Raw genomic sequence first — 13,164 nt, 5'->3', positions numbered from 1 at the left:
TTTTCTGCAAGTGCACATTCCATGTTTGAAGGTGCACTTGAACAGGAGACAAGACCACTGAGAAGAATCATTTTGTTGAGACCTAATACGTGATAGCCTCTCTGCTTCTTGCACTTGTTTGAGAGGCTCCCAACAAGGTCCCCATTACACTGTCTGCAAGTCACTTCTTATTTGCTTCTTTCAACTCAGGATAACTCTGCAGGCGTTGAGAAAGGAGTGGTTTTTCCTTCTAGCCCTTCTGTTACAGCTACTGAGCAGAGGACATTGCAGAGGATTGATGCCATGTAGTCTGGACCTGATGTCTCCTTAATAAATGGCTCGTTCATCTCCTCTACCTTTTAAGCCTCCCTCTGTTCTCAGTCTGCCCATAATATCGCAGCAAGCCTGGCTAATAGTAATGGATGCCATAAAGTTATCCTGGAATGGGTTCATTTCTTGGGGCAATAAGCAAGCCTGCAGTCACAAACAGCTGAGCCTGTCCCTCTTAAAGTTCATCTCACTCTTTGACAAGCAGTTTTTCTAGTTTTGACAGGTACAGCACTGATTTCCATTTTGAAATACATTATAAGTCATGCTTCCTTAGAATCAACACAAATTCTACTTTTCTGACCTTTGTAATAGTAAATCTCCTTTCATAACAGTAAATTGGTTCAGGCTGTTCTCTGTGTCCAGAAAACTTCCCATCACTGCAGAAGAAATACCTTTCAGTAACACTGAATTTTTATTGTCCAGGCTTTCCGTCCAGCTGAATCTCAGAACCTTTGCCTCCAGTGGCCTGATTTACTACACGGCTCACCAAAACCAGGTTGATTATGCAGCCTTACAGCTTTATGGGGGACAGCTCCTTTTCTCATTTGATTTAGGCAAAGGAAAAGCAGTAGCTCTTCACCCTGCTATTGTCAGTGATGGAAAATGGCATACGGTAGGTGGTTGCCAATCTTGTGCTCCTTTTTCTCTCCCCTGGAGGTACTGGTATGGATTTTGCTTGCCTTTTCTGTATATTTTCTTGTTGCAAAAGCAAACAGGTTCTAACCCAATCATGAAGTCATTCAAAAACCTTTCCTTTGATAATTATATCCTTTTAAAATTGTCATTAATTGTATATCAAATCCATCTTCCAGCTACTGTCAAGTATCTCAAATTATTTAGGAATTAAATAGTTCATCAACTGTGTAGTAATGGTCATCTTCAACAGAGAAGGACCTAAGAGAGGGGTGTAAAAAATCAGACTTTTTCCCCAGAGAGCTTTCAATGCATTATGTCACCAAAGACCTGTACTTCAGTGTGTGACAGGGTGACAGATTTGTGGGTGCAGTTTCTCTCTTCTCCCACTTTCTGCATATTACCTGAGGATGTCACAGCAGCTAGTGACAACAGGGAAGCACTGTTGTTCCTTTCCTTGGTTGAGGCAACATGAGAAAGGGGGGCATTTGAAATGAATGAAGGACTTGTGTTAAGTAGAGTTGAGGAGAAATTATGTCTACAGCTTGGAGGTGTCAGATAGCACTCAGGGCCTTCTGCACAGAGATTGCGTCAGTCTCTGTTGGCCCGGTTCCTCCGAGCAACCCACCTGCTGCTGGCTCTGGCTGTCTGTGTGAGAAGTGACTGTGATGTTTGCAGGAGTTTTAGAAGTAACTCTGAGGATATCACTTTTCCTAAAGGCAGGTGAGGATGACAGCTTCCACTCCCTTATCCGTATGTGAAGCCTTCACTCTAGGAAGTGGCTTCTGTGGGACAAAGTGATTGATAACACAAAGCTGCCAGCTTTCCTGGGTGCCTTGGGAATCAGCAGAGTTCTTTTTGCTTTTCATAAACAATCAGCACAAGAAAAAAAAAGGGCAAAAACTAACATGAAGAAAGGAAATGTGAACTTCTGTCAAGAGATCTCTCAGATAAGCTCTGCTGCCTACCCTGAAAGGAAGTATACTCCAGGACTTAAAGCTGCGTGTTTAAAATTACACATACATAAAACTCCTACTGACACTATCCACATTTTAAGAGTTGAACAGTTTCCATACAAGAGCTGACCTATCTTTACTACCCAGGACATAAAGGAGGACCTTCAGCCTTCTTCAGAGATTAAGGCTGAGTCACATCACTTCCCAGCTGGGGGTGATTGTTGCAGTCCCTCTGCAATCAGTGCAAACTAATATGCAATGCTACTGAAAGAAGCACCACTTCTGATTCTCTGCCTTCTGCTCATACCACCCTGCTTTACCCCTTTATCCCCTTACCACCCCAAATGTTTGTGAAACTTCATGTTGAACCTGGTCATGATTCTGAGTGGGGCTAAAAGTAAATAGAGAAGAATAAATGGCTAGCTGACTTCCCTCAGCCACATGTGAGTAATTGTTTTAGGGCAAGGCAGGCATAAGGACATGAGTGAACAAGATGTACAGACCTGGAAAGCTTTTTGGTCATAGCTAACATTGCACTGCCTATCATAAAATGACAGCATAGGAATGTGCACTTCAGAGAGCTGAGATGGCGCTGCTGTTGGGCAGCACAACAATTGCAGGAGACCAGCACAGAGTGCCTTTCTCCAAACTCAGTGATGTACCCATATCCTAAGGCAATAAACTGGTGATTTAAAGAAATGATAAAACACTGAAAACCTTAGGCAGGACAGTATGAAATCATTGTGAGCACTTGGGAAGGCAAGAAAGCTTTTTAACTGCTCAGTTGCATTCAGAAATGGTCTCAGCCTCAGGAATAATTTCAAGAGGGTGCCTCAGAACAGAATATCAAAGCAATTGAACCACTAAACATTTGTCTTGCTTATTTCTATGGCAAATAATGACTAGGTAACAAATTTAGCTTACTCACCTACATTTGCATGCTTTTCTTTTTTCCAGGTAAAGACTGAATATGCTAAAAGGAAAGGCACAATCATTGTGGATGGACAGGAATTGGTAGCAGTCAATGTTCTGGGAGATGGTAGCACCTTGGACGTGGAAGGGAAGCTGTATGTGGGAGGACTCCCCTTGGACTACATGCCAAAGAATCTTGGGAATGTAAGAAGGTTTGGGGTGTGGGGATTTCTCTGGCATTTTGCAAGACTAGAATGAGCACAATGCAGCAAACCCATCTAATTCAGCATCCTGTCTCTGACAGGCTGAAAAAAAGTACTTAGGAAAAGAACCAACAAGGAAAGTAATGACCCTTTACCAGATAAATCTCTCTAGCTTTCTATGGCTTAATGACTCCAGCTATAGCTTATATTCCTGTGTGTTAGTAATAGCCCTTAACAGAACATTTTTTTCATTCTGTTTCTCTGTTAAAAATAGATAAAGAATATAAATTCCTGTCTTTCACAGTATAAGGGAGAAACATGACCTACAGTCTCAGACATTTTGGTATCTGAGTTCTGTTGCATTCAAACAGAAATTAGGTGCCTTAAATATCACTGAAAGTCTGGGTTTAGCTGTCTTTAGATTAAAGCATATTTTTTTATACATGCTTTTAGAGGGTAGGTTTTTGTCACCTTCCTCCTTGTGCAGCCCTTTACATCAATGAGGATTCGGGTGATGATGGTGTTTCTCACAGAATTGTAGAATGTCCTGAGTTGGAAGGGATCCTCAAGCATCATCTAAGTCCAACTCCTGGTCCTACACAGGACACTCCAAGAGTCACACCGTGTGCCTGAGAGCATTGTCCAAATGCTTCTTGAACTCTGTCAGACTGGAGCTTTGACCACTTCCCTGGGGAGCCTGTTCCAGTGCCCAACCACTCTCTGGAGTGATTCAGATGAATCTTTTTGAGGAAGAGAACTTGCAAAAATGTCCGACAAAAGTTTTGATTACTCATTAATTTGCTGAAGCATGTTTGGAATGTTTTTACTGTTGGGTGTTGCTCACAGTTAAGCAAATACAATTCTTTCTGTATATTATAGACAGTGTATGCTCTGCTTCTAAACAATTTGATTTTGACTCTAAGACATTATGTACCTTACATAATTATATATAACAACAGAAATTTAATTACGTAATTTTAGATCCTGCTGTGCTTTGTTCAAATAATACTTCATCTACAGTAAGATCAGGTGAATCCCTAAGAGAGCATTGCAGCAGTGTCTAATAAACATTGTCACTTATGTTTCCATATGCTTAGGTTACTCACAGTATTCCTGCCTGCATTGGTAGTATGACAATTAATAGCAAACAGCTGGCCAACGAGAGTCCTGTCTCTATCTTTGCTGTGAATAGATGCTATGAAACAGTGCAGGATGGTACTTTCTTTGATGGAAGTGGCTTTGCTGCTCTTGGTGAGTGTCATTAAATGAAGACAGTGCCTTACTGAGTTAACGTTAATGAAAACACTGCTTTTAGGTCCTACTGGAACTGTGTGTAATTAAGTGACTCCTCACACAGTGAGTGCATGCCCTGCACATGGATTTCTAACTGAGTCCCTTGACTTCATTCATCCAAAGTGGTCATTTCTGCAAAGGGCTACCTTGCACAAATAAAAGAACTAATGATTTTAGCAGGGGGAAAGAAATGGACTACATCTTTCTTTAGCTAAGAATATCTGTGTTCATGATATTAAGGTCTGTTTAAGAATATGAAGACAAAAGATTTGTGAAGTAACATGAAGGATTATATTTTTGCTCTTTACTGTTTCTTTCAAATGAGATAGAATAGATTAAATCTAAATAAATGAAAAAAAGCTTATTTGGGAATTTATCTTTTCCAGTTAAAAAATGGGAATTATGACTTTGGAAAACTTACTTTGCAGAGGTTCTGCAAGGTCCTATTCCAGCATCATAGTTAACATAGTTTTTTAGACCTTTTAATGGTAATGTATGTATTTAACTTAGTAGTGTGGGTTGCAAGCCTTCTACTAGAAGCTTCTGACTTCTTTTCAGTCCGAGAAGGCTACAAAGTGCGGTCTGATGTGAACATCACCCTGGAGTTCCGTACAACAGCGGCGCACGGCGCTCTCCTCGGGGTCAGCAGTGCCAAGGTGGATGCCATCGGACTGGAAATTGTGCACGGCAAGGTAGGCTGCCCTGCACAGGCACACGGATTGCACAAAGGCTCCTTTGAAACTGGGAGGCTGAAACTCTGGGAATGCATGAAATACACACCAGTGAAGTGTGATGGAGCACCTTTCCACAGAACAAATATGGGACAGACTTCGTGTCAAGGTTTCTCATTGCCATCATATGATAAAATGTGCGATTAGCAGAAGTCACTGGAACTTTCTGGATTTTTAATTAGTGCAATTTATGTTAGTGTGCAGCCACTCTGACCTCCTCTACAACATACCTTGTATGCTAGACCAAATATATATCTTTTTTATTGCTTAATACTTTTACTTCCATAAAGCTATCCTTGTCCTTGAGAAAAATATTGCATATACCATGCACACTGTTTTGTAACCTCTTCTTCAATATTCATGAGCAGTTAACTCATTCTCTACTTCTACTGGCCATTATACTCCATAAACCTTTTAACAATCAATATACATAGTTCTCCAGTCATCTCTTGCATATAAAATATGCACTTGATTGCTTGTAAGTGTTTGTTTTTGAGAAATGGCTCATTTTTTATTCAAAGCTTCCTAGCTGGAGACAATGTTAAATATCACTGTTTCTGTGGGACATACTTTCCCAATTACTACTTACATATTATACCTGACTACAGAGTTGAGGAAATGTCTGCTTTGAAAAATAAATACATGCAAAAAATCAGTACATTTATTGGCAATGACAAGTGCTTTCAGGCCATTCTTCTTTCTCTTCAGTTATATACTGTAAATCTTTCAGATCTGAAGTCTCAGGTTCTGTGGAAAATGTCTGGATTTGTATTTGTAAGAAACACTGAAATCCCTAGTGAACTGTATCCATGGTCCATTGCATAGGTAGATCTAAGTGTTTTAAATTTTAAAAACACTTTAATAAGAATCTACTCTATCCATCAAAGTAAACATTAACTGTACATATTGCCAAACATTTAAAACGGAAATCTCTGCACCAGTGTGATTGTGCTTTTATCTAGGCAGATTAGTTAATGTGTTCTTACTTTATATCTTCCTTGGCATCTGGCTGTTTGTACAGGTTTTATTCCATGTCAACAATGGAGCTGGCAGAGTAACAGCTACATACGAACCAAGAGGCACAAATAGCTTGTGTGATGGGAAATGGCACAAGCTTCAAGCAAACAAAAGCAAACATCGCATTTCACTGATAATTGATGGGAATGCGGTTCACACTGAGAATCCCTACATCCACTCAACATCTGCAGATACCAACAATCCCATTTATGTTGGAGGTTATCCTGGTAGGTACAATAATATTTCCCTTCCTTTCTGTTCCTCCTGCGCTCATTCTCACGAGTGACTCCTAACACGTGTATCCTTTTGGTTTGCCATGGGAACTGTGACTGTGTACAACTCAGCTGTTGCTTCATGTTCTGGTAGTTTCTGTTTTAACTTCAAAAACACCATGCAGAGTGGCTTTCTCTTCTGGTTTTCCCTATCATCTTCCATTGTTCCCTGGCAAGAACTATTTCTGCAAACTCTGCCAAGTTATTGCCGTGCATGGCTTATGCTTGAATAGAGCAGTGACTGTCCATGTTGGGATGTCACAGTTCATCCAAATAGGAATGGAACTCAAGGCTCCTCAGGTGTTGGTTTTATCTCTCATTTCAGAGGGGGAGAATTTTGATAACCTGCATCTTTCTATTTTTTCATTTTGGTGGAAATAGATTTTACATATTTCCTGTTTGTTTTTCAGCTGATGTCAAGCAAAATTGCCTCACAAGCAAGAGCTCATTCCGTGGCTGTTTGAGGAACCTTGTTTTGACCAAGGGCCAACATACAGAATTGTTTGACTTCAGCAGAGCTTTTGACCTGCGTGGAGTGTTTCCTCATTCCTGCCCTGGGGCTGAGCACTGAACTGTAGCAAAGCCTGTCTGGATTGAGAGAGGGGTTTTGTTTTGTTCATCTGTTATTTTGCATTCTCATGTCGTAATGAAAAGAAGAACTGATAAGAACCTGCATCTGTTTGATTTTTCTGGTTGTTTTCCAACTCAGGTCATTTATTTTTTTTAATCAGAAGCTCTATGTCTGCATTTTAACTAAATGGTTTTAAGCAACAAATACCTCTACAACAATTTTAATGGCATTACTTGGGTATTTTTCTTTTGGGAATTTTTATTAATCAGTGTTTACAGTATGTTTTGATTACTTCACAGTATTTCAGTGTATTATGTTTTGGCAGTTTTGTAAGAAGGTATTAATTTTGGACCACATAATAAAACTACAATAAACTGCATTATTTTATGTAGTTCAGTTGTCCATGTATTTTAGTTAGAAGCAAATGAGCTGGAAGGCTGAGAAGTTACAAGTATGCCCACTGCAGGGAGGTTAGAACTAGATAACCTTTAAGGCTTCTTCCAATCCAGGCCATTAGATGACTGATGAAATGTAAATGGACATAGTCCAGCAGAGGGAGCAGGAGACTGACTAAAGGCACAATTTTGACTGTCTCAGATTCAGAGTTTAATGAATAGAATTTTCTTAGTTACACTTCATAGGGTAGCTCCAGTTCCTTTTCCTTCTGCCTTACTATCTGGTGCTTCTGACGCTCATTATTGGCTGGACAGGTTATGTTTCTGTTCATGCTTCCATGGAACCAGCTCCAGCACAAGCAGCATCTCTGTGGCACAGAGATGCCTGTGAAGTGATGTGTTGCTGAAGAAACAATTTGAGTCTTATTTGGGAAAAACTATGTATTTTGGCAATGCAAGCTGATGCATCATTCTTTGGAAAACAGTATTTCCTACGGACACTGGGAGGCAGTTTTGAGGCCAGGGTGCAGTTGTATCTTTGTCTTTTCTTACCATGCCTGCCTCTGTTTCTAAAATGAGTCTTCAGTAGCTGTTCTTGAGACAGGTTTGGGGGACATGTACTCAATCTCAATCAAGTAAGGACATCCATTCATCAACTGGCCAGATCATTGAGGAGTGACAAATGTGTCTCATACTTTTAACATGCATCTGTAATAAATATGGCTCTTTGCAAGTTACTTCCATCTCCCTTTTTATTTTCTCTTTGAACTAGCAGTATTTTTGTTTGCTCCTTCCAATTTAATTTGGCTTTTACTATGCATTTATACAATTTGTTCTAAAGCTAGTTCTTCTCTATGTATTTTGTACTAGTTTAAAAAATACTGGGTGACATGAAACTCCAAAGCAGTTTGCCATTGCTTTCAATGAGGCAGGATTCCAAGCAGTGTGTTTTGCACATTGCATAGAGGGTAGTCTAAGGGAAGAACTCCTGGAGCAAACGGCTCCTCCACTTCAGCAAAGCGGTGAGCATGGTTTCTGTACAGCTGTTCAGGTGCTGTAACAACACAGTCGCTTTTAAAACAGATACACCACTGCTTTTCTGTCCCTTGCTTCTATCCAAAATACAAGTGTTTAGATTTGAAGAGCTGGCTTTGTTGTATTGTTTTTATTTTTGACATGGATACAATACAGTGGACACACTCTGCTGTACAAATACACTTACATGTTGGCGTACTTCAACAAAACACACAACATAATGAGGATTGTAAGGGAAATGCACATACAAACGCTTCACTTTGATTAGTGGCATTGTATTATTTTCCAGAGAAGATGCACATTTATAGAAACCCATTGAAAAATAAAAGTGAAACACCGTGTGTTTGAATTCGTTGTCTATTAACCCCAACATCTGATCTCACAAGGTTCACATTACAAGCATAATTTAGGCAACATGGTTTGGATAAAATTTCATCCATATCCTGAAATTATGTATTTTACTAGATTTTTTTTTTTTGTAATTTCAAATATTACCTCATACAAAAAGAAATACTTTGTCACTGTTAATGTGAAATCGATGATTAAATAGTAAACATCTAAGCCAAAATATTTTTCCTGGAAAATGCAGAGTGAGGTAGTTAATATTATACATGGACACAGACACATTTGCACACATGCACACTTTCTAATGACATCTGCTGCACATACAGGTTAAAGCATTTCAGTCTGTTTTGCAACACCTGCTTTTTACAATACTCTCTCTGTGTGTTGATATGCAAAATGCTGTCCTTGTAGAACCGTGGAGTATGTAAATGCTTGAGGCATCTGGAATTTCAATAAATTTCTCCCTGCTCACTACCACTTTCTTTTTACTAACTTTCCACATATATTACTTTTTTGTTAGATGACAATCCTCTTGCAACTTAGTTTTGCCTTCAGTTTCTGTTGGGAGGAACAAATTCCTCATGCTTCCACCAGCATCTTGAAATATAAGACCTAAAGTTGAGACCTCGTATTTCAAAATGCCATTGAGCTTGTTCCATTTGTCTGCTGCATATTAAATGAAGTTAGTGTACCAAAACAATACAAAACAACTTAATGTGGAGCACTATTAACCACTACACATGGGTCATTAGGGCCATTTGTATCAAAAGAGAATTGTGACATTCTGTTTTAGAGACAGGAGGTATTTGGCCACTCTATGTAGAATCTAGGTCATCTGCGAATATGCATATATATTTTAAGTTATAGGCAGTTTTCACATAAAATGAGCTCAGAGGGTTGATTTTATTACATCATATTTGACTTCCCTAAGTTGTGAAGTGGCAAAAGTCTTTGAAAACCCCCTTGTATCCTATACAGAATGCAGGGAGATCTATTTCAGAAATAACATTGATGAGGTCCAGAACACGCTGAGCAAGTTGCAGCATGAACACAGGGCTGCTCTGTCCTTTCCCTTGCACAGCCATTGAGAACACAGAGTGAAGTGAGTGGGCAAGATGGAGGAGGTCAATGTATTTGCCTGAAAGTACTGTAGGAAGTTAGCTCATTTGCAATGACATTTCAAATTATTTTCTTAATGTTAAGGCTTTCTGTCTAGTCACAGAATGCCTTTTAGTTGGCTATAGATACAATGATGCTTAGCATTTATATGATTCTCTTTGTATTCAAAGCACTTTCCACATAAAAAGCCTTTGCTGAGTTTGTTCTTCCCAGATGAGTGTTTATAACTCCTGATCTGCTCAGGGAATTGTTTGGCTACAACTGAGAATAGAATTTAACTCATTCTCATTTTGCCTTTATAGGGAAAGTACTAGTCCTGCTTTACAGCTGACAGACAAGGGCAGCATAAGCAGAAAGAGTTGGCCATTGCCACAGAGGGAACTAAAGGGTATTGGGAGCAAAGCACATGACAAAACATTTATACTTAGTCCTATAAACAAGCCACAGATCTACTATCTCTTGTATACTTAAAATAAATAGTTGTCAAAATAAGGAGTGTATTTTATAATACAACTGTCCTGTTCTTTTTCCTGGCTGCAACGATGTCTCCTTTAGTGTTAAGAAGAAAAAGGAAAAATCAAAGAAAACAAAAAACCCAAACATACAAGAAAAAAACCAAAAACAAAACCAAAAAAACCCTGCTAAAACAACCAGAAAGTTAAAAAATGTCATTGTTTTAAAGCAAATGTTGCTAATTTTTTATCAAGAAGAAAGAAGACAGGATCTGCCCTCTGTAGACTGTCTGTTGTTGGTAAAGTTACTGATTCAATGTTGATTTCTTTCACTGACCCCTAACATGAAAGTGAACTACTGGAGAACATGCTTGACACATTTTAGAGGCTCTGCTTCTGGTTCAGATCTTCACTGCACAGCTTCAGCAGAGCATCACAAGTTATGGGCTTTCTCTGCAGGACAGCAGACTTTATGTTCACCTAGAGGACTTGGTTCAGAGTGCTTTTAAATTGCTATGTCTGCCTCATCCCTGTGTCCAGATCAGGAACAAAAATCATTGCTCAGGCTGGATGGGGGTGGTTTCATTGTGCAGCATCATCCAATGATGGGGACATTGTAGTGCATTTGAAGGCATTGGTTCCCACTTATTGCATATGACACAGATGAAAAAAGTACTTTCTCTTTTCCAGAGATTTGTGATTTCCCTGCTCAACAAATCTCTTTTAGTTCAGCACAGCCCAAAGTGAGGTGACTTAGTGAAGAACTTCGCTTGCTCTTGTGACTGGCTCCAAACCAGACATCCTATCTGACACTCCTAATGCAGTTGCAGCCCACTATTCTCTTGTCAGCCTGTGGGGTTGCTTAGACTGCATGCCAGCTGCAATTTGCTATGTATTCGTGAAACCCCCAGCTCAACTGGGCCTAGATTGGCTATGGTTTGAAATGGGTAAATTATTAAATCCCTTTTCTCATTGGAAGCCCTGTTTCTTCTCCATGCTGTATTATACAAGACCTGAACAAAGATCTCTCTTGTTGATGCAGCTGAAGAGTATAAAAATTGCTTACATATTAAAGCTAAAATAAACAAAATAAAAAAAAATTAGGTTACAAATTAGAAACTATAATGTTTAACAAAAAAAGGTGATGACTGTAAGTGGCACCATTAACACATCTCATAGTCTGGCATTTACACAGATTTAATTCTGAGAGCATCAAGTAAAAGGCAGAGCTAGGGGCATATGCCCCTTCTCACCTAGCCCGTGTCTCCTGAAAATGTGTGTGACAGGGGAAGGGAGGGGGGTGTGGTTTGTGGCATTACATTTGCACACGTCTGAGGGATCCAGACATGATCTTGGAAGACTGGTAGTGTGAAATAAAGTGGTATGTACACTGAGCAGTACAGCTGCCGATAGTTCCTCCTCCTGCCTCCCTCCCCCAGTATCAGGTACTCATGAGGTGAGAGACACAAGTATTGCAGTAACACACCATATGGGTTTACTTTCAGGAGAAAGGTTTGGTTTTCACACAGCTGTCTTGGCACTGCTGCCATGTTGAGCTTCCACCTTTCATGCCTGACAGACACCTTCCCGTCTCCAACATCTCTGTCATGCTTCTGTGTTGTGCTGAGGTCAGTGGTGTTTCATTCATCTGATGCCACTGCATTATTTCCAAAAACTGTTCTAACACCAGGTCAGGAAACGAACACCGTACCTTAGTCTGCCCTCCTCAACTCCTGGGCCAACTGGCACAAGTGTAATCCATATAAAAGCGTAACTAATGTCATAGTTTTCTGATGGTCTGGAAGCTGGAACACCAAGAGTATTATGTGCTGACCATCAGTTGGACAGTACACGAAGGAATGATATCCTGTAGCTACCATTTTGTTTTGTCTCTCCAAGAGCTGCTTAAAATGACAGGCATCACTCTTGTCCATTTGGCTTTTGTCCAGTACACTGCTGCCTTCTGCTTCAGCTGGCCTTTGGTTTTATCACCCATTCTGCCTGAGGATTTGCACGGTAGACATCTAGCATGAACGCATCTGGATCCAAACAGTGCTGACCTGAAAAGGAAATTGTCAGCCATGAATCACAGGATGTGCTGAGCACACAGGGACAGAGCTGTGTTAAAATGTCCTTGAATGTTTCTCTGACTTGCACACAGCAAGCCTAGTTTGGTGTGTCCATCCAGCTAACATCTTGCCTGGATACAGAGAGGGCCTTTGGTAAATTTGCCAGTGATTTTACTCTGTGACAGTCATGAATTCACTGCCACTTCCAGGCAGGTTGTCCTGCCTTTCAATGAATCATGGACAAGACATTTAGTCAAACGGTGAATATGGTCTCTTCAGAAGCATCAAAAACACTGTAAGTGCTACAGTATGGGGGGGGGGTTATTTCTTTGGATTTACTGAGCTGGAATTACAACTCTGACTTCTACACTATTTTTAAAAGCTGAAAAAGTAGCTCTGTAAACAATGTGTTCCCATGCATTAGGATCTTGTAAAGAAATGCAGGGACTCTAACAAGGTTTTTGGGAGTTGCCAATTTGCTGGTTAAAAAAAAATTCTCTGCATTCCACCTTTTCATTAGCTAGTGATTAGGAATTTGTGGCTTCCTTTGCCAGAATGAGGATTTCGTGCCTTTTAGTTGAGTAATAAGGCAATAAATTCTAGAGTTAAGTTGATTTGTTGGACTATATTGCATTTACATGGGGTAACGAAGTAATTTCACTGGTGAGGTTACTTTGCTGTGACACAAGATTATAGTAAAATTTTTGTACGGTTACTTATAAGGTCACAGGGGTCCTAATGATTTTATTCAAGTGAAAGCAATATAAATGAATTAATGCATAATCAGTGCACTAAGGTACCCAGAAGGATCTAGGACTATAAAAATGATTTTAAATGAAGATGCAAATTAAA

General features: G+C 39.8%; 2 protein-coding genes across 3 annotated transcripts in view; one reads left to right on the top strand and one right to left on the bottom strand.

Annotated features, from left to right (window-relative positions):
• Positions 1-7,288, top strand: part of LAMA1 (laminin subunit alpha 1) — a 100,007-nt gene extending 92,719 nt beyond the window's left edge. Inside the window, exons 58-63 of the mRNA XM_063396231.1 lie at positions 733-922; positions 2,856-3,014; positions 4,111-4,264; positions 4,865-4,998; positions 6,059-6,281; positions 6,737-7,288. Coding sequence (XP_063252301.1) covers positions 733-922; positions 2,856-3,014; positions 4,111-4,264; positions 4,865-4,998; positions 6,059-6,281; positions 6,737-6,897 — 1,021 coding nt within the window. The 3' untranslated portion in view covers positions 6,898-7,288. The remainder of the gene's footprint in view (positions 1-732; positions 923-2,855; positions 3,015-4,110; positions 4,265-4,864; positions 4,999-6,058; positions 6,282-6,736) is intronic.
• Positions 7,289-8,428: 1,140 nt separating this feature from the next.
• ARHGAP28 (Rho GTPase activating protein 28) overlaps positions 8,429-13,164 on the bottom strand; it is a 77,700-nt gene continuing 72,964 nt past the window's right edge. For both annotated transcript variants that reach the window (XM_063396217.1, XM_063396207.1), the window contains exon 15: positions 8,429-12,303. In XM_063396217.1, the coding sequence (XP_063252287.1) occupies positions 12,212-12,303 (92 nt within the window). In that variant the 3' untranslated portion in view covers positions 8,429-12,211. The remainder of the gene's footprint in view (positions 12,304-13,164) is intronic.

Source organism: Prinia subflava, chromosome 1, assembly GCF_021018805.1.
Source record: "Prinia subflava isolate CZ2003 ecotype Zambia chromosome 1, Cam_Psub_1.2, whole genome shotgun sequence".
Taxonomy (NCBI): Eukaryota; Metazoa; Chordata; class Aves; order Passeriformes; family Cisticolidae; genus Prinia; species Prinia subflava.
The sequence above is the reverse complement of the archived record's forward strand: the minus strand, read 5'-3'. Positions and strand labels throughout refer to the sequence as shown.